Genomic DNA, 20,010 nt, shown 5'->3' with positions numbered 1-20,010 from the left:
TCATAAGCGTGTTGCCAGCATTCCTATTCCTATGGAAATCTAATCGCAAGCAAATTTTTTTTTTATTTGATAGAGAGAAATCACAACTAGGCAGAGAGGCAGGCAGAGAGAGAGGAGGAAGCAGGCTCCCCGCGGAGCAGAGAGCCCGATGCGGGGCTCAATCCCAGGACCCTGAGATCATGACCTGAGCCGATGGCAGAGGCTTTAACCCACTGAGCCACCCAGGCACCCCGATCGCAAGCAAATTTTAAGTCGGTGTTTGTTTCCTCTCTCAACATTAGTCTTTTAACAGCTTCATCCCCAGCTAAAGGAATTCTAGTCTTGGTGGACAACCTGCTCTACATCCTAGAATGACACGTCAATGGCGGCCAAACCATCTCTACAGAAAGCCGAGCGTGTTTCTCTTGCAATGAACTATATATTATTTCCTTGCCATGATTACGGACCAGTTTGGGGAGCAAAATAAGTATGTTCAAGTAGCCAAATTACCATCTATTTGTGCAAGCCTATCTTCTATGGGATAACATGTCGAGTAAGAAATTTCAGCATAGATCACACACTATTATGCCCCACATGTTCTCCAAAGTAAGAAATAACTCTTGACAAGAACAGAAATAATGGCTAGGAACGTGGGTGGCAAGGGGTCTTTGGAAAGAATGACTTGAGGAGACACTATGAGTCATGGTCTGACTGCTTAGGCTGAATCCCTATGTATTTAGAAATGAACCCACTCTCTGCTATCAACACACCCATTATTTTCCTACTGTCACTGGAAACATTTAGGAGAAAAAAAAAAAAATCCGGGAGTGAAAGAATACAATAGCTAGTGAGACTTTATAATTAAAAGGTATATTTGCCCTAAGGCGCGGGGGAGGAAATCAGTACCAAAAGGAAATAGCTGAGCAAGAGCAGACTCTTTGTCCATTATGTATTATAAAAGGAAAATTATAATCTGGCATGCTCTCCATGGGCCTTGGTGCTTGGTCATTCTGCCTGATGTTGTGTATCGCTGGAACGCTTCACTTAGAAAGAAACAAAATTCAAAAATCGAGCCCCACCAGCTTATAAAGCTTGAATGGTTTCTGCAGAATTGCAGCGTACTTCCCTAAATGACTCAAAGATATCATTTAGCACTGTAAGAAACATTTCTATATGAACACAGAAATGTTTCAGGCTTTGGAGAATCATTAAGGAAGGTGAACTATGTCTTGACGGTTCATTCTAAGTGGCAACCAAATGTATGACTAGACTGAAAACAGGTTTTATTTTACTGTTTCATTAATATATCGCTTGTACTCATCTACAGCCTTTCTGTTTAAGAAAAAAAAAAAGGGTGGAGAGGCGCTAGGTTGCCCAGTTGGGGTTAGGCGTCTGACCCTTGATTTCAGCTCGGGTCAAGATCTCAGGGTTATGAGATCGAGCTCCGAGTCAGGTGGCACGATCAGTGTGGAGTCTGGTTGAAATTCTCTCTCTCTCAAATAAATAAAATGATAGATAGATAAAATCTTTAAAAAAAAAAAAAAGAAAAAAAGGTCGGGAGGGTCATAAAGTTCTAATTCCTAAAGGATATAAAGAAATTAATAAAAATGAAAAACAAACATAAAGGAGTAAAAGGAAAAGTATTGTTAGGGATGAACTGTTAAGCCCATAATGAACTTGACACGAAAAACGCAGGTCATTACGTTCCACGCGCTTGCACAGCACAGCCAGAGAAATTTGTTCCTACTAGCCAATGTAAAGAGGGAAACCGGACCCCAGAGTCCATATGCTTTGTTTCTGGTTTTTAATTCCACTTAGAAATACAACAATTTGGGGGACTAAAAGGATTTCTCAAATGTATCCTCACAAGGGAACACTGTGGAAAGTGAGAGACAACATCCCAAGCAAAGGACAGCAGTTACAAGCCAACACCCACAGCACCCTGAGAGCTTCAGGGACCCAGGGTGTCACATGCATCATTGTGGCAACCTGTCTCAGGTTGGCTCCACGGCCAGACTGCCAGGTGCAAAGCCTGGGTCTGTCCCGTGCTCGCCCGTGACCGGCAGCCACAAGTTACCTAACACCATCCGGCTGCATGCTATTGCTTAGCTTCGAGAAAATAAGGACATTGTAAGGTTCTAGCAAAGAAGGACTAGAAAATAAGGACCCACCTTGTAAGGTTCTAGCAAGGACTAAATGAGTTAATACTCGAAAAGTGCTCCAACCAGTTTCTAGTATAAGTGCATTACCATTAAATTCATGCTATTGTGGCCATAAAACTTGGTTTTTTTGTTTTTTTTTTAAAGATTTTATTTATTTATTTGGCAGAGAGAGATCACAAGTTGGTAGAGAGGCAGGCAGGCAGAGAGAGAGAGAGAGAGGGAAGCAGGCTCCTTGTTGAGCAGAGAGCCCGATGCGGGACTCGATCCCAGGACCCTGAGACCATGACCTGAGCCGAAGGCAGCGGCTTAACCCACTGAGCCACCCAGGCGCCCTAAAACTTGGTTTTTTAATGTTAAATGTATTTAAATTCTAAATTACTCATCTTGCGTTCATCTTGTGAAATTACTGAAAATTAGTCATCTTGCTGCATTAGGGAAGCAGACACTGAAGAATTCTCTAAGACTTTGGAGGTGACCTGTCACAACAAGGAAAAGAACAACATACCTTCCTCCTCCCACCTAGTTTTCTCAATGTTTAAATGAGTACTCTAGGGGCGCCTGGGTGACTGACTCAGTGGGTTAAAGCCTCTGCCTTTGGCTCAGGTCATGATCTCAGGGTCCTGGGATCGAGTCCCACATTGGGCTCTCTGCTCAGCAGGGAGCCTGCTTCCCTCTCTCTCTCTCTCTCTCTGCCTGCCTCTCTACCTACTTGTGATCTCTGTCAAATAAATAAATAAAATCTTTAAAAAAAATAAATGAGTACTCTAATGATAAATGACTGAGAGTCCAGCTTTTCATTATGTCTTAATATGCTCCAAAATTCAGGTGATAAATGTTTTAGTGTCTATTTCATACATATTGCTTTCAGTATGCGAGGGACATCTGTAAATCAGGCAGACAGTGGGACGGAACTCTCTGCATTCCCAATTCGTTCATACATTAAGCATACATTTGCTGAATTATTTGGATGCACCAGGCATTCTCAACAGAAAGGAACAGAACACTGTTCCTTATTTCATAGTCATAATTTAGTTAAGCTTGGGAGCTTCCTCTCCCTCTCTCACACACACGCATTTTTAAAAACTGTTTAAAAACTTCTGCTTAGTCACCTCCTCAGTAATTCCCTTTCATTCTTTCAGAGATGACAACTGAGTGATTTGGGTCAATTTCAATCCCTTGAAAAGCCTGCTTCACAAGTCAGAGTGCTGGGTGTCCCTCGGAGCTCAGCCGGAGACAGAGGACTGTGCCAGAATGAAGTAATCGAGGAGAGTTAAATCAATCAGTTGTTTGCAAAGGAGTGGGCAGGGGTGATGGTGAAGCCCCTCGGAGCAAATGCCATCTGAGAGCTCTCCCCACCATGGATCTCAAGGGCAAGGAGAGGAAGCAGAGAGCCCAGAGCCAAGACCCGGCTCTTGCTGTAGGAGCAAGTTGCCAGCCAGGAGCCAAGAGTCTCCATAGAAGACCTGAGACCCCGCAATGTTGGGGAATAAATGCCTCAGTCTCAGTCTCCTCTCCCTCTCTCAGCTGAGCACTCCCGTGTACCTTCGCTGGCCAAACTGTGCCAGAAGCTCCAGGGCAGGGGAGCCTGCAGATGCTGTGCACCAAGGTCACTGCCCCCCAGGGATGGTGGGGGAGGAGCGGAAAGGGAACCATCTAGGTCACAAGAGGGCTTGGGGCCACATCTTAATGAATAAAAGTAACTGGAACAGGACAACCAAATCCAAGCCAGGAAAGACTTAAAGTCACAAAAGGGAGAGGCAGACTTTTCAGGAGGGGGCACAATGGGCATTAATATCTTTGAAGAAAAATTGCAGTCCAAGGTCTAGAGTGTGTCCCATGGGCTGGTGGGTCCGCATCCACAATGAAATAAGGACACAAGTGCAGAGGACGCATTTTGAAGTCTTTCTAATAATTTGAAAGAATAAGTTGGTGTCTTTTGTATCTAATTTTTTAAAAAATTATTTATTTATTTGCTTGAGAGAGAGAGAGAACACATGCGCACCTGAGCAGGGGGAGGGGCAGAGGGAGAATGTCAAGCAGACTCGGTGCTAAGCACAGAGCCCGGGGAGGCAGAGCTCAATCTCAGGACCTTGAGATCACGGCCTGAGCAGAAATCAAGAGTCAGCAGGCTCAGGGAGCAGCAGTGGGGAAGCCACCCAGGCTGAAAATGAGGATTTCAGGGATGGGGATGTGAACGGGTGGTGGGTTGGGTGGTGGTCCTATGTAGCCGTGGGACAATGGGGGTGGGGAGGCACTCATGGATGGGAAGAGATGGACAAAACTGGCAGGAAAGCAGCATCCGGGACTGAGTGGCTGGCTGGCCGGGACAGTAAGGAAAGGAGTTTAGACGGGGCATGTGCAAAGCCATAGCAACCCCACTAACTGGGGCAAGCTGGGGCAGCCCGGGTTGTCAGACCCACCTGTCCTAAACGTCAGGGTGTTCAGGTCCAGCCCTGCCCAGGCCTGAGCAGCTGTGAGGGAGATGCCCTCACCCTGAAATGCAGGAATTTGCAAAACTGCTGCCCTCCACCCTGTCTCCCTGCCCTCACTCCCCAGGCCATGATGAGGCTGGAAACTGCCTTCCTTGTCCTCCAGCTCATCTCTGCCCATCACTCTCTCACCCCCTGCTAGCTGCCCCAGGGCTCGGCCTGCCCTCCAGCAGAGACTCCAACCTGAATTCCCTCCCCAGCTGGAGATTCAGATCTCAGATCTCTCCCAGGAAAGTAAGGGTGGGGGGGCACCTCTCCCAGCTCCCAGGCTCCCTGGCCCTGGCCCCTCCCCTCCATCTCTCCGGGAACTCAGGACACTGTGTGCTTGTTACAGGCCCTGTGGGAGGGATGAGGGACGAGAGTCTGCTGAGCTAGGACGACTGTGAGAAGCAGGGGAAAGAACCAAATGTTCTGCTCCGGTTATTCTACGAGGTGGAGAAACAACAAAGGTAAACATACCATCTCATTGCTCAGGGTGCTTGAAACCTATCGAACAGAGCATGTCACGGAGAATGTACTGAGTCAGGAACTCCTCACCTGCGGAAGGGCTACCGGGGGTGTTTTGAGAGTCAAAGAGAGAAGTGCAAGCAGCCCAGGGGCTGTTGAGTCAGAGACACAGGAGCCTGAAGCATTCTTGTCCACAGGCTACGTGGCCAAGGAATCCACCTGTGTAAGCACAGCGGGAACTGAAGGACCCCTGGGACCTGGGGAAAGTGGACCGGCCCCTCGGGTCTGGAGGGCACTGCCTCCATCCTGGGGAGGTACGCCATCCACACTGCCTGCACCAGGAGGCCACCTGTGGGTCCGGCTGTGGCCAGGCAGACAGCCTGCTCTTGTAGAGCTAAGCCTGGGGAGCCCTGACCTTCCCAACCAGCTCTACAGGGCACCACTCTGGGCCTGGGTGGGGACAGCCGGGGACACACATGCACAGCACCCCTTCTGAAGGTCGGCAGTGACCACGAGAAGAGGTACTAGTTTGATCATGCTTAAGTTTTTCTCTAAAGGAAAGAAACACAATGGGAGAATGTAAAGTGAAAAATCAAAAGTGAAGCAAAGCATGGAAAGTGGAACAGGGAAAGAAGGGACTTCAGAAGACAAGAGTAAAGGAAGGTTGTTTGGTTGCATGGGGCGGGGAGGCGGGCAGGCTCCACAGAGCCTGGGAGGAAGAGGGAATTGGGGGCTCTACAGGGCTAGAAGACAGCTGGCAGAGGAGAGGGGGCATCGGGCCCAAGGACTCCCCTGAGACATTGTATTTAACTCCAGATTTCATTGGAACCATAGTGAAGAATTTGTGAAATTCAGTTTTTCCTTAAATATGCTTGCCAATAATAGTAATAGGAAAACTGCCATGATTTAAAGCCAAAATACGCCTGAAATCACAGAAGTTTCACAAGGGAAGAAACATAAAATAGTTTTCAAGATTAGCTAAGGAATAAAATAGGCTCTTTTAAAAAAAAAAATCAATTTCCATTACTGGGCATTTTTCTGATTCTGTTCGCTTTTAAAGATCTCTGGCACACCAGCTTCACTCGGGATGAAGTGGTCAGAAGTTTGTATTGGGGGATGGAGGGCATCAAGAAAATGCCCAGTAGCTTTCCCATCAATACCTCAAATCTCACCAGGAATAACTGTTCCTTTCATCTTCTCTATACCAAACTCTTCTTTTTTTCCCAAAAAGGAAGTATCTTCTCAATTAATTATCTTTGTGTAAAAGCTCATTGAAAAAAAATACAGACATAATAACTAACGTGGCCTGAGCTCTTATAGCATGGGAGGCATAATTCTAAAAGTTTTCTTCTAGGGGCACCTGGGTAGCTCAGTTGGTGAAGCATCTTCCTTCGGCTCAGGTCATGATGCCAGGGTCCTGGGATGGAGCCGGAATTGGGCTCCCTGCTCAGCAGGGAGTCTGCTTCTCCCTCTCTCTCTCTCTCTGCCTGTTGCTGCCCCTGCTTGTGCTCTCTCTCTTAAATAGATAAAATCTTTAAAAAAAAAAAATAAAAGTTTTTTTCTATATTACCTTCTTAATTCCTCCCAACAACCCTACAAGAGTGGTACTAGGTTCATTCCCAAATTTCAAAGGAAGAAACTGCCCTGGTGACATTAACTAAGGTGTCCAGGGTCATACAGCTTGAAAGGCATGAAGCCAGATTTGTACCTAAGAAATAATCCAGAACAGGGGCGCCTGGGTGGCTCAGTGGATTAAGCCACTGCCTTCGGCTCGGGTTGTGATCTCAGGGTCCTGGGATCGAGCCCCGCATCGGGCTCTCTGCTCCGCGGGGAGCCTGCTTCCTCCTCTCTCTCTGCCTGCCTCTCTGCCTACTTGTGATCTCTCTCTCTGTCAAATAAATAAAAAAATAAAATATTAAAAAAAAAAAAAAGAAAGAAATAATCCAGAACATGAATATGTACTACACTGCAAATGGGATTTACAGAGGAAAGTCAAAATCACCAATAATCCCACCATCCAGAGAAGAGCATTCTTAGTATTTTAGATTCTTTTTTTACTTTTTTCTGTGCTTATATACACAAAGCAAATGAAATCATACCCTACGATACACACAGCTGACATAATAGTTTCATTTCTCTTCTTCACAACTTAGCACAGACAGAGTGTCCATAAAGATCCCGTCGGTGGCATCATTCTGATGGCTGACGATCCATTGCGTGGAGCAGTCCCCTTTTATCGGATGTGAGGTGGTTTCCCAGCTACGTTATATGAACAATGCTCCCGAGAACACCCTTGCTCAAATATTTTGAGCATTTATCTCATTGTTTCCTTAGGATAAATTCCTAGCAGTAGTTCCATGACAAAAATAGATAGGGTTTGTTTTTTTTTTTCAACACAAACATTCTTGGATGGTAGAACATCAGCAAAGAGTTTCCAGAACTTTACCATGAACATATTTACATACTTCACTCGCTTAGAAGAGATAAAGCAGTGTAAGCTCTTTGGAAGCGCAGAAAAGGAGAGAAGCAAGGGTGTCAATAATGATCTTTCTAAGTAATAATAATAAGCATATTCCACTTTGGTCTCATGCTTTGTCAGGGTCAAAGTACATTCACATACAGCATTCACGGGTGTCTCTAGCCATAGGCTGTGAGAACTCCCCACACTCAGGGGAAAGGGCCTGATTTCCCAGACATTATTTTATCTAATAGTGTTTAAATATCTTGGAACCTATTTACTTACATGCGTTATCAATGCTATTTGAGATAGTGATTCAGAGAGCCAAACAAAGTTGGCATCTCAGGGATTCCCGTCTGTTGCTCTGGGTCGACTCAACTTCCTTGAGTTTTTCACATGTAAAGTGAAAATTCCAGATTGTCAGCCTCTTCCTAATGTATAAACTCCTTAAAAGGCACTTCAAAGGAAATTAACATGTTTAGGTTACTAGGCAATTAACATATGTAGGCTAGGGGCACCTGGGTAGCTCAGTGGGTTAAGCCTCTGCCTTCAGCTCAGGTCATGATCTCAGGGTTCTGGGAGCCCCACATTGCATCGGGCTCTCTGCTCAGCAGGGAGCCTGCTTCCCCAACTCTCTCTGCCTGCCTCTGCCTACTTGGGATCTCTCCCTCTGTCAAATAAATAAATAAAATCTTTTAAAAAAATGTGTAGGCTACTACATAAAGAATAAAGAATTATCATAAAGAATAAATTGCATCCCCCATAGCCTAGGAGATTTTGTGGGCCCCTTTTCTACCCACTAACAAATGATTTGTTTTCAAAGGTTGAGTCTCATGATTGTACGTGTCTGTTAATAGAATATTTACAAATTACAGATTTGTTCTGAGTAAGATCTATATCTTCTAATGATGTTACAGCTATAGAACACTTAAATGGTGTTGCAAAGAGACACAAACGTCATTAGTGGAACCAACCATCTAGTTAATTACAGAGCCAAGGCGGGTCTACCCTATCCTAGAGATTTGGTCTCACAGCAACATACTTCAACTAGTACCGTACCCTGGGAAGTTCGGACTGACCCTGAATCATCCTTGTTTCATTCTATAGTCACTCAATATATTTATTGAGCATCTGCTATACGCTGAAAACTGTGCAAGATGCTGGGAGCAGGACACCACATGGTGAACAAAACAAGATATGGATACTTTCTGAAGCTTATGGTCCAGGCAATTCCTGGAATCTAAAGTTTGGGCCAAATCTAAGAGTCATCTACTTTTTGGATGGAACTATATCCACCCACGGACCCAACTGAGTCAGATTTTTAGGGACATGCTCTGCAAGAGCAATTTAATCTCCAAAGCAACTTATCCCAAGAAGAGGCGGAAACCAGCCCAGGCCTTCCTCCCATCTGAGTCAGAACTGACAAGGGCTATAAAGAATGTTTTGGATTCATCTGCCAAAGTCTCATAAAAGTTAAAAAGAAGGCCGGAGGGTGGGGAGGAAGATCCTGACTAAATTCGTTCTCACATGGTTGGATACTGTATTTACCTCTGGCTGCTGGGGAATTCACCAAATATGCTGAGTTCATGAAAAATGAAGTAAAGTGATGGCACATTTCTGTGTGACCTATTTTTTCTTTAAAAGTTATAATAAGGCTGTTTCCTTTGTTACTCTTAATCTGAGAGCATTAGAACCATTTCCTGAATTTTCTACGTACTGTATTTTATCTAAGCTTTTCCTAGTGTTTGCTTGTGTGGATATCTGTAGGGTGCTCAGAGTCTCGGCCTAAACCCCCTTTCCTCCCTGTCTCCTTTTGTCTCTAAATCCGGCTCTGAAACAAAGACTGGGTGCGGGTAGCTTGCGTGGGCATAGATCTCAAGAAGCATAAATGAGAAGCGAGCGGGCCACAGGGGAGGGAAAAACCCAGTGGCTGATATGTTAATGGCAGATTCTTACCACGGCCAACTGGGGGTCAATTCTGGTGGAGACATTCTAAAGAATTGTTCCTTGGAGAGGCAAGGAAATGGGGAATTTCCACCAATTTCTGTTCCTCCTGGGTTGAGGGATGCCCTGGGGACATTAAATCCTGTGTGTCCCAAATGGTCTATACGCAGGCTCAGAAGCTGAACTCATTATATTTAGCCAGATGAGATGAAAGTTTCCTATAAAACATCGTGTTCTGATTCTAAAACTGATGAGTATCGAATGAAATTGAACAGCCTAAGAAAATACCACTGTCTCCAGTGAGTCACTGAAACTTCCTCTGTTTGTCGCCTTGTAAGGGGGACACTGTCCTTCGAGACCAAGTCCTGAAAGTGATGCTTTTATTTGCCAAACTGTATTGTACGAGAAAAATGACCCTAAAAACCACTGACTGACTAGTCCAAAAGCATATAGAGAAAAGTGACAACAAAAGCCGTCAAACAGACTACAGCGCATCGAATTCAAATGTCAGTTCTCAGTAGCTGGGAAAAAAAGTGACATGGTAATAACAAGTTTAGGCCTATAGTGTACATCCCAACCATACTTCCAAAAAAAAAATTTTACACTTCCCTACATCTAAGGTCTGTAGGTCACTATTCAGTTATGAAATCTAACCTCTCGGTGACAGTTTTGTGGCTAATTCCAGCAAAAAGAAGAAAATACAGATCCTGCCCAGAGACTTTTCTGGGCTTTTTAATACTCTCTAGCACCGTATGCAGTGTTTTCTAGAGGAGCAGAAGTAATGAGTCTCTTAATAATGAGCATTTATTGATATTCACTTTATTTTACTAAATAAAAATTTATTTCAAACCACTGGCCTTAAAGAGGTTTAAAAATGAAGCAGCTCACTCATTCAAACCTCAGAGTAATCCTATAGGGTAAGTATAATTACCATCTTCCTTTTAAAGGAGGAAACTGTGGCACAGAGCACTCAAGCGTGTTGCTCAGGGTCACACAGCGAGTAAGCAGTGCACCAGGGCACAAAGCAGCATGGGCCGACTCCAGGATCCACCATCAACCCCCGCTCAGAGCAGCCTCCCCAGATAGTCAGGCGTTGGGTGAATGCAATCTTCGTGCAGAAGGAGGCATGGCTAATGTCTGTCCGCAACCAGCAAGTTACTAAATTATTCCCACGTTGGTATTTTTTTTTTAATTGAACTGTCTTAAAGATTTTTCAGTATATCAAAAGAGTCCTTTTAAAAGGTAAGTTTGTTTATTTTTAATAGCTTTGAGGAGAAAAAGTAAATCCAGCAGACATTGGTATTTGATGGGTTAAAATTCCCAGCTATCTACAGAAATCTTCAGTTAAATAACTGGTATAATAGGTAAATTCTGGTCATTATAGGCAAAATCTCCAGTGAGTTAATGACAGATATGAGTTATTACTGGGATAAGACTAATTCATAGTTGAAATTGGACTCATAGAGTCTTTTAAACCATGAAGGATCTTCCTGAATTATCTCAGATGAAAGTTGTTGGTGAAAATATTCTTAGGAAAGGGGTAATTTCATATAACATATGATTTGAAGAGGTGGACAGCTGTTCTATCACCAAAGTATTCCCAACCAAAATGAAGATAACACACTCCTTTAAAGAAATCTCAGTATCATTCGATTTCCAGTCTGTGGACTGCATTGTCTTTTTGATTGCTTTCAAGCGATACTGTTTTAGGAGAAATTTTTTTCTTTCTTTTCAACTGATGTATAGTTAACATACAACGTTGTATCAGTTTCAGGTGTACAATACAGTGGTTCAACAACTCAATGCATGACTGAGGGATCATCACAGTAAGTGTACTCTTAACCTGGTCCATCTATTTCACCTATCCCTCCCCACCTCCCGGTCTGGTAACTATCAGTGCAGTCCCTCCAGTTAAAAGTGCTTTTTTTGGTTTGTCTCTTTTTTTTCTTTGTTCATTAGTTTTGTTTCTTAAACTCCACATATGAGTGACACCATACAGTACTGTCCTCCTCTGACTTACTGCACTTAGCCCAATACCCTCTAACTCCATCCATGTTCTTCCAAATGGCAAGATATCATCTGTTTTATGGGTGAAAAATATTCCATTGTATATATACAGCATCTTCTTTATCCAATCATGGATCAGTGGACACTTAGGTTGCTTCCATAATTTGACTATTGTAAATAATGGAACACTGGGGGGCGCGTGGGGGGCTCAGTGGGTTAAGCAACTGCCTTTGGCTCAGGTCATGATCCTGGAGTCCCACGATCGAGTTCCATATCAAGCTCCTTGCTCGGCGGGGAGTCTGCTTCTCCCTCTGACCTCTCCCCTCTCATGGTCTCTCTCTCTCTCAAAGAAATAAATAAAATCTTTAAAAATAAATAAATAAATAATGCCATAATAAACCTAGCAGTGCACATAGGTTTTCAAGTTAGTGTTTTCATTTTCTTTGGGTAAATGGCCAGAAGTGGAATTACCAGATTATATGGTAATTCTATTTTTTATTTCTTGAGGAAACTCCATACTGTTTTCCAGAGTGGCTCTTCCAGTCTGCATTCCCACCAACAGTGCACGAGGGTTCCTGCAGCCACACCCCCAAAAAAGCCTCTCGAGGACAGCACCCTGCACATCGATGCGACCACGGTCCCCGCAGATGGGCTGAGGGCAGGCATCTGGCCAAGCAGTATTTCCTATATGAACCATACTGTGTGCACCACTATGGTCAGCAGAAAGACTGGCTTAAATATCAGTATCAGTACTCTTACCAGTATCTGGGTTAGTGTTGCTGTAGGTCCCTGATTATGAGTCAGTTACCAGTCTTTTCAGCAGCTCTTCCCATTTCCCATTTCTTTTCTCCTCATTGCTTTGAAACTCTTCAGATTAGATTTCTGTACTCCAAGCTTCATTTCAGTTCCCAGTCTCTCTTAATCTCCCTGCAGTCAGGTTTTCAATCCTGTCTCATCAGAGCCACCAGGGACCTCCACATTAGCAAATCCAGTGGCGAATTATCAGTCATAAACTGTCCTAGGTTACTTGACACAACATTTGACACAGTCACTCTCTCCCTTTTTTTTTTCCTTGAAACACTCTCTTTCCATAAACTCTTTGTTGGTCTGTTAGACCTCTCCTGAGATGTATCTCACACACCATTCAATTCACTCATCTAAATGTACAGTCCAAAGGCATTTGGTATGTTCACAAAATTGTCCAATCAATCACATTCAGTTTTCATCTGTCTCCCCCAAAACAAGCCATACCTCCCAGGAGTCATTCCTCAATTCCCTCCGAGACCCCCAGCCCTAGGCAGCCACTCAGCTATGATTGTTCTGCAACTATAGAGTTGCCTGTCTGTACACTTCCTACACGTGGAATCATATGATGCATGCTCTTTTGTGACTGGCTTCTTCCAAGCATCACGTTTTCAGGGTTTACCCATGTCATAGCATTCATCAGAAATTCATCCCTTTTTATTGTTGGATAATATTCCATTGTGTAGATATGGATATTTGGTGTATTTATTCATCAACTGATGGACAATTTGCATTGTCCCATTTTTTGGCTATTAGGAAGAATGATATAATGAACATCGATGAACACGGTTTTCTGTGTACGTATGTTTCCATTTTTCTTGAAAACATAACTCGGAGTGGAATTGCTGGGTCATATGGTAAATCTTTTTTTTTTATTAATTTTATTTATTTGAGAGAGAAAGAGAGAGCACGTGTGCCTGCATATGAGAGCTGGGGGAGGGGCAGAGAGGGAGAAGCAGGTTCCCTGTTGAGCAGGGAGCCTGACGAGGAGCTCAATTCCAGGACCCTGGGATCATGATCTGAGCCAAAGGCAGATGCTTAATTGACTGAGCCATCCAGAAACTACCAAACCATTTTCCAAAGCAACTATGCCACTTTACTTTGGTACTAACAATGTATTAGCATTCCAATCTCTCCAGAGCCTCACCAATACTTTATTACCTCTTTCTTTGATTACAGCCACCCAACTGAGTGTAAAGTGGTATCTCATTGTCGTTTTAACTTACATTTCCCTGATGGCTAATGATGCTGAGCATCTTTTCATATGCTTATTGGCTATTTGTGTATCTTTAGAAAACTGTCTGGGTGCCTGGGTGGCTTAGTGGGTTAGAAAACTGCCTATTCAGATCCTTTGCCCATTTTTTTTTTTAAATTAGGCTCTTTGTCTTCCTATTATAGAGGTGGAAGACTGCCTCCCTTTTGATATACTTTCTTCACCTAGCTTTAGGACACCACACTCTTGTAGTTGTCTTCTTCCCATCTGTCATTCCACACCAGTCTTCTTTACTGGTTCCTTTTCTTTTCCACGACTTCTTAACATTGGAGAGCCTATGGCTCAGCACTAGATCCTCTTCTCTTCTCACTCTCATGCAGTCTCGTGGGTTAACATAATCTACATGCCATTGATTTCCAAATGTCTATTTCAGCAGGAGCTTCACCTGCATCAGGCAGCCTTGGCCGAAGCACTGGGGAAGCACTCTCTGCCCTGAAGGTCCGTTGTGTCTCAACCCCTACTAGGTGTCACTGGATCAGAAGAAGTTCATTCTGGCTCCAGAGGCAGCAGCACAAATGAGAAGCAAGCAGGAGCCCAGGGACCAGATGAACACAGCAGACTACATAATATGCACCAGCTGAAAACCAAATATTCATTGGAATCACAGGCTGCAAAAAGCAAGCCAGAATCCACGTATTAAACCTAAACAGAGTGACATCTGCTAAGCTGGGAGATTTAAATAGGATTTAGAGTCACCTAATATAATATCTCAAATGTCCAGAACACAACTGAAATCACTCATCATACCAAAAATCAGAGGGAAATAACAATGTGAATGAGAAAGAACAATCAACAGACCCCCCAAAAAGGTGATGAAACAGATGATGGAATTATCTGACAAAACCTGTAAAGTACCAAATGCTTCAGTGACTAAGTACGAATATTCTTGAAGTAAATTAAAATATAAAAAATCTCAGCCAAGGAATAGAAGATATAAAAAAGAACTAAGTGGCAATTATAGGAATTATAATAACTGAAAAAATACAATAACAATAATTAAAAACTCACTAAATGGGCTAGACAGGAGAACATGAAAGAGAAAGGAATCAGGAAATTTTCTTTTTTTTGAATCAGGGAATTTAAAAATAGAACAATACAATTACCTAATCTGAAAAAGAGAGAAAAGCAACTGAAAAAAAATAAATGAACAGAACCTCAGGGACCTGTGGAACAATAAAAAAAGATCTAACAATATCATCAATATCCCAAAGAAAGTGAAACTTGAACTCATGGAAACAGAGGGTAGAATGGTATTTACCAGGGGCTAGGGAGTGGGAGAAATCAGGAGATGCTGCTCAAAGGATACAAGCTTTCAGCTATAAGATAAATAAGTTCTGGGTTTCTAATGTACAACATGGTATCTATAGTTAATAATACTGTATTATATACCTGAAATTTACTAAGAGACAAGATATCAAGTGGTCTCACCACACCCAAAAAAAGTATGTGAGGTGATGAATGTGTGAATTAACCTCCTCATGGTGATCATTTCACAAAGCATATGCTTATCGAATCATCACATTATACACTTTAAAACACAGACAATTTTACTCGTCAATGATATCTCAATAAAGCTAGAAAAGGAAAGAAGGACGTTTGCTTGAAAATATCCCAAAGATGATGAAAGGTATAAATATACAGATCCAAGAAGCTGAGGGATCCTGAATATAATTCCTAAAGAAATCATTAACAAGCCTCTCTTCCAGCCCAACCAGCTTCCCAGACTCATATCTCCCAGTGTCTATTCCAAACTTCCAATGGATTGTCCAAATAGTATTTCAATGCTTGCATGTCCACATTAACTGCCCCTACCCCAGTCTCCAACATCTCTGCAAACAACAGTTCCAGTTGCTCAGACCAAAAGTCTTGGGAATCATCCCACAACCCTCTCTTCTCACACTTCACCTTTAATTCACTAGGAAATCATGGCACCTCTAGTCTCAGAATAGATCTGGCACACACCCCTTCCACTGCCTCTACTTGCATCTTTCTTGTGGATTACAGTGACAGTCACCTAACTGGCTTCTACCCTTGCCCCCTGATAATTCTCAACAAAACAGCCAGAGAAATCTTTTTAAAATTTAAATCAGATTAGATCATTCTTCTTCTTGAAACTCTGTAACAACTCATCTCTCATTGGAGCCCATGTCCTTATCATGGCCTAGAAGCCCTACTTGATCTGGCCCTGTCTGTTTTCTCTCTCTGGCCTTTTCTCTCACCATTGTCCTCTCCCTGACTCTGGTCCAACCACCCTGGCCTCCATGCAGCTCCTTACACCTTCAAGACAAGCTCCCACCTTAGAAAGGCTTTGCAGGGCTGTTCCCTTTGTCTGGGTGACTGAAATCTGCATGATGAATGCCCTCACCTGTTTCTAGTCTTTGTCCATTAAGCTCTCTCCTGACAGTCCTGCCTAAAACTGCAAACACTTCCTGTCCTGGCCTCATGATCTTCTTACCCTGATCTACTTTTTCATGTTTTCCATAGCTGTTATCAGCTTCTATCGTATTATATTTAGTGATGTATATTTTTGTTGGATGTCTCCCATGAGGGAAGGACTCTCCATCTCTTCATTCTTTTATGTAATGCAAATACCAAGAACAGTGCCTGACATATAGAATAGGCAATAAATAATTACTTGTTGAAGGAACAGGGTGAAACAGATAGGAGGCACGCCCTAGTCTGAAAGAGGAAAGAAGGTGCATGCATTTTTCTATTGCTGCTTAACAAATGAACACAAATTTAGTGGCTTAAGACAAAGCCATTTATGATCTTTCAGTCCTATATTTCAGGAGTCTGGGGATGGTGGCTCCAATCAGGCATTTGCCAGATTGCCTGGAAAGACCCATTTCCAAGTTTGCTCATGTTCTTATGGTTGTAGGACTGAAGTTCCTGCTTTTTTCCTCAGCTGTTGGCTGAGGGTGTTCTCTGCTTCTAGAACCCATTTTTAGGTCCTTGCCATGTGGCCATCTCCAAAGACAGTTTATAACATGGCGGTTTTCCCCTTTAAGTTCAGCAGGAAATTTGATCATGCCTCACATCTCTTCCTTTAGGTAGGGCCCAGTCCCTTTTAAGAGTTCTCCAAATTAGGGAAGAACCCTCCAAGATAATCTCTCTTTTGATCAACTGACTTGGAACCTTAAACACATGTTCAAAATCCCTTCATTTTTGTCACATAATGCCTCCTTACCAAGGGAGTGACTTCCATCATAGTCCTGCCACACTGAAAATAGAGGGGATCACACTGGGCATGTACACCAAGAGGAAGACATCCTAGGGGCCCTCTTAGCATACCACAGGAAGACAGGTCTGAAGTTGTGTTTTCTTGTGCACCAGCTAGTCAAACAAAGTGAAAAACTATGGTAGTCAGTTATCATAGAATCAGGATTTCTCAGAAAGAGAATGCTATAAAAATATCTTAGTCATCCCCATGTTCATAGCAGCATTACTCACAAGAGCCAAAACATGGAAGCAACTCAAGTGTCCCTTGACAGATGACTGGATAAATAAATGTGAGGCATACATACAATGGAATATTATTCAGCCTTAAAAAGGAAGGAAATTCAGACACACACTGCTGACACAGACGAACCCAGAGACAGTAGGCTAGGTGAAGTAAGCCAGTCACAAAGGACAGATACTGTAGGATTCTACTTCTTTGAGGTGACCAGGGTTGACCATTCCACAGAGACAGTAGAACGGTGGTAGCCTGGGGCTGGGCACAGAGTGTCAGTTTTGCAAGATGAGAAAGAATTCTGGTGACTGGTTGCACACAATGTGAACTTGAGGATACTGGACTGTATGGTTAAACTCATCTAAGATGGGGAGGGCCTACATGGCTCAATCGGTTAAGCATCCAACTCTTGATTTCAGTTCAGGCCATGATCTCAGGGTCATGGGATCAAGCCCTAAGCAGGGCCCCTCGTTCAGCACAGAGTCTGTTTGAGATTCTCTTTCTCCCTCTGCTCCCCCTCACTTGCACTCTCTCTAAATAAATAAATAAAATCTTTTTAAAAAATAAAATGTCTTAAGATGGTATATTTTATGTTATGTGTACTTTTTCATAATCAATAATAATAATAATAATAATATCTTTGTCAATAGAACTATATTTGACTATTTTTAACTCTTGACAGGTATGGGTGTCTGCATCATGACAGGTTGAACATGGAGGAATGCAAATATGACTGTCATAGGCTTCACAGTGATTAGAGAATTAAAACTATGTTTGTTTGCTTATTTTTTAAAGATTTTATTTATTTATTTATTTGACAGACAGAGATCACAAGCAGACAGAGAGAGAGAGAGACGGGGAAGCAGGCTCCCTGCTAATCAGAGAGCCCGATGCGGGGCTCAATCCCAGGACCCTGGGATCATGAGCTGAGCCAAAAGCAGAGGTTTTAACCCACTGAGCCACCCAGGTGCCCCCATGTTTGTTTTTTAATATAATTATTATTATATCAGAAATAACCACAGAAACAACAATCCAAACAAACAAGCTTCCCCCTTTCCAGTTAGAAGCATAACTCACCTGCCCCAGATCCAAGGTGACATTGACTTTGTTGTACTGTATGCCTGAGGAGAGAGGAGGGCTTTGCCACCATTGCTCAGATCCATCAATTGCGTTGGTGACTGGATGTGCTCTCCTGGGGTCCTCAGAATTGCAGTAATCACAGAATTGGCCCTGGAGGGGGGGAAAAAAAAAGCTCTTTTGTTATTTTCAAGTAGTTTTTTCTATCAGTTTAGTAAAGAGGTAAGTAAAACAAAGACCACTCGGCCTAGCTTAGGGATGTCGGCTGGTGAGATTGATCGCAATGTATTCTGAAGAAAGTAATAAGCCTTTTTCTTTTTCACTTAATTCTAAACCATATCACCTGTTTATAATGTTTCTAGGACATATATCATATTTATCTTCCATGTTTTACAGCTATGTTTCTCTCATCCTTTATGACACTTCTTTTTTAAAGATTTTATTTATTTATTTGATAGACAGAGATCACAAGTAGGCAGAGAGGCAGGCAGAGAGAAAAGGAGAAGCAGGCTCCTTGCTGAGCAGAGAGCCCGATGCGGGGCTCAATCCCAGGACCCTGAGATCATGACCTGAGCTGAAGGCAGAGGCTTAACCCACTGAACCACCCAGGCGCTCTCCTATATGACATTTTAAGAGGAACCTGTTGCACCTGAGATGCCAAGATGTCTTCCTTCAGCAAATTCATTTTACTCTTTACGTTCTCCTCTGCAATTTCCACATCAGGCACTAGAATACAAAAAGAATCCCTATCCGCAGTCCAAGCAGAGGCGATAAGGAGACAAATAACCGTAAGGGAAGTAGGGTACGGCAAGTGTATAGCGGTCTGGGTCCAAAGTGATACGTAGGCCAGGAGCTCAGGGAACGGGGTGGAGGAGGTGGGACTAAGTCGCCAGTGAGGATGTACAGGGCTTTGGTAAGTGTCAGTGAGCGGCAAACAGGGAAGGGGTTCCAGGCGGAGGAACCAGCACGAGCAAAGGCACGGAGGCCAGTTGGTCCAGTTTAACAAGAGCATAAGTAACTGAAGACAAGGCTTGAAAGGTAAGTGAGGCGATCACAGCTGGGGCTGCAGATACCAAAGTGAGAAGTTGAGAGTTAAGCCCATAGATAAACGAGAATCCATTTTCACCTGGAGTGATAGCTCCTTGGTATTATCATCTTTACTAAATTCTGACACCACGGATATGACCTCATCTTACTGAATTTTTCTTCTTGGTGGGCAAATTCTTGATTCTATTTTGTTTTGCTTGCCATGCAGAATTTTACAGCCTAAAAAGCTGAACACAGGCCTTTTCCATATATTGATTACACCTGCACTGGGTCAAAAGATCATGCTTACCCAGTAGTGCGCGTCACACTCTAAACTGCTTTGCTCCCCAGTTAAACTACCTCAGAGCATCACCACCACAGAGGAGGGGGGTAAAGAAGCAAACTTACAACCATGGCCTTCCCAGAATGTTCTGCAACACAAGGGTAGCTCTACCCCTGCCCAGCCTCTTGAAAGTTAATTCTTAAGTATTCAAAGATAAGTTTGATCCTGGTGTGTGACTAAATGTTTTCATCGAGTGAAACTGAGGATTCTCTCATATGCAGAGCTAAATTATGTACATCTTTTTTTTTAACTTTATCTTTTGACATTCCAGAAGGATACTTATATAACTCAGAAGCGGCACCTCAGGCAGGTGAGGCAGCCCCGCCGAGTTCCTGAGATGAGAGACTGTGTGTGTCCTACTTGTCACTACACTTCAGCCTGCACATTGCCTCGCACCTCCTAGAAGCCCAATAAAGGAATGATCCCATCAGCAATTCTTAAAACAAAGGGAGGGGGGAGGTTCTTTTTATAAAAATTTTGTTACCATAATAAAAAGTATAATTAATTACAATATTAATTAAATAGTAATAGTTAAGCTAAGACATCTAAA

The 20,010-nt window shown here is 43.1% G+C and overlaps 1 protein-coding gene across 2 annotated transcripts in view; it reads right to left on the bottom strand.

Annotated features, from left to right (window-relative positions):
• The window catches only part of LAMA3 (laminin subunit alpha 3), a 268,973-nt gene that overhangs the window by 222,595 nt on the left and 26,368 nt on the right, over window positions 1-20,010 (bottom strand). The window contains exon 2 of one of the 2 annotated variants that reach the window (XM_046025313.1): window positions 18,092-18,244. The exons of the other annotated variant lie outside the window; for it this stretch is intronic. Within the exon in view, the coding sequence (XP_045881269.1) occupies window positions 18,092-18,244 (153 nt within the window). The remainder of the gene's footprint in view (window positions 1-18,091; window positions 18,245-20,010) is intronic. 2 annotated transcript variants of the gene reach the window in all.

This window comes from Meles meles, chromosome 12 (genome assembly GCF_922984935.1).
Source record: "Meles meles chromosome 12, mMelMel3.1 paternal haplotype, whole genome shotgun sequence".
NCBI lineage: Eukaryota > Metazoa > Chordata > Mammalia > Carnivora > Mustelidae > Meles > Meles meles.
This window is presented reverse-complemented; position numbering and strand designations above follow the sequence as displayed.